This window comes from Neomonachus schauinslandi, chromosome 1 (assembly GCF_002201575.2).
Source record: "Neomonachus schauinslandi chromosome 1, ASM220157v2, whole genome shotgun sequence".
In the NCBI taxonomy this organism is placed as follows: Eukaryota; Metazoa; Chordata; class Mammalia; order Carnivora; family Phocidae; genus Neomonachus; species Neomonachus schauinslandi.
In genome coordinates this window covers 107,191,560-107,192,868 of record NC_058403.1, presented here as the reverse complement: position 1 = coordinate 107,192,868, position 1,309 = coordinate 107,191,560, and the positions used below count along the sequence as shown (strand labels likewise).

General features: G+C 45.6%; 1 protein-coding gene across 1 annotated transcript; it reads left to right on the top strand.

Annotated features, from left to right (window-relative positions):
- The first annotated feature begins 405 nt into the window (after positions 1-405).
- LOC110576763 (eukaryotic translation initiation factor 3 subunit F-like) lies at positions 406-952 on the top strand. The gene has a single exon (XM_044915136.1). The coding sequence runs from the start codon at positions 406-408 to the stop codon at positions 796-798; it is 393 nt and encodes a 130-aa protein (XP_044771071.1). The 3' UTR covers positions 799-952.
- The last annotated feature ends 357 nt before the right edge of the window (positions 953-1,309 follow it).

The window sequence follows — 1,309 nt, the reverse complement described above, 5'->3', positions numbered from 1 at the left end:
CTGAGCTATCTAGAACTCGTCTATTGTAGGAGGTAAGAAGACCAGCTAAGAAACATATCCATTTGGGGGCGCCTGGGTGGCTCAGTCGTTAAGCGTCTGCCTTCAGCTCAGGTCATGATCCCAGGGTCCTGGGATCGAGCCCGGCGCATTGGGCTCCCTACTCCGCGAGAAGCCTGCTTCTCCCTCTCCCACTCCCCCTGCTTGTGTTCCCTCTCTCGCTGTATCGCTCTTTGTCAAATAAATAAATAAAATCTTTAAAAAAAAGAAAGAAAGAAAGAAAGAAACATATCCATTTGTTAAAGTAAAGCCAATGAGGGTGAATATGAGGTTTCAGTGGGGGTGGAAAAAATGATGGCAAGCGGCATTGAAAAAGTAAAATCCATGGCGCCTTGACCACTGACCACCATGGGGGTGATGTTCACACCTCTGACAGTGAAATATGCATATTATGACACCGAACGCATTGGAGTTGACCTGATCATGAAGACCTGTTTTAGCCCCAACCGGGTGATTGGGCTCTCAAGCGACTTGCAGCAAGAAGGAGGGGCATCAGCTCACATCCAGGATGCCCTAAGCACAGTGTTGCAGTATGCAGAGGATGTGCTGTCTGGAAAGGTGTCAGCTGACAATACTGTGGGCCGCTTCTTGATGAGTCTGGTTAACCAAGTACCCAAGATAGTTCCCGATGACTTTGAGACTATGCTCAACAGCAACATCAATGACCTGCTGATGGTGACCTACCTGGCCAATCTCACGCAGTCACAGATTGCCCTCAATGAGAAACTTGTAAACCTGTGAATGGGCCCCACGCAGCACTCCTGCCAGTCTGGGCCACCCTAGGACTCAGAATGGAGTGAAGTAGAATGGTTTTCTTGTGGTTTGAGTCACACCGAGTCAGTCAACTGCTTGTGTCTCTAAATAAATATAGCCTACCTTTTGTAAATGAAAAAAAAAAAAAAAGCCAGAAAGAGGAGACAGGGATAAGTTAGAATTTCTGAGAATGGGGTGCTCAAATAAAGAGGTCAAAAGAGACACATTTTCAGGGTCAAAAGGAGATTTGTTTCAGACATAGATAAGGCATGACATTTGTGTGGGAAAATTCACCTGGCAGCTGGACATGAAAAAATGCAGATTCCAAGAGGGGTCAGAACTGATGCTGATGTTCACACAGTAGTAATAGCTGAAGACAAAAGAGTGGAGCATGACTAAATATATGAAGAGAGACTAGGGGGCGAGGACACGGAAGAAATGGATATAAGAGGAGGTAGAGGATTTAAGAAACACATATTTAAGGGGGAAGAAAAACAAA

Coding starts and splice junctions, on each gene's coding strand:
- LOC110576763 (XM_044915136.1), top strand. CDS start 406: ATGGGGGTGATGTTCACACCTCTGACAGTGAAATATGCATATTATGAC.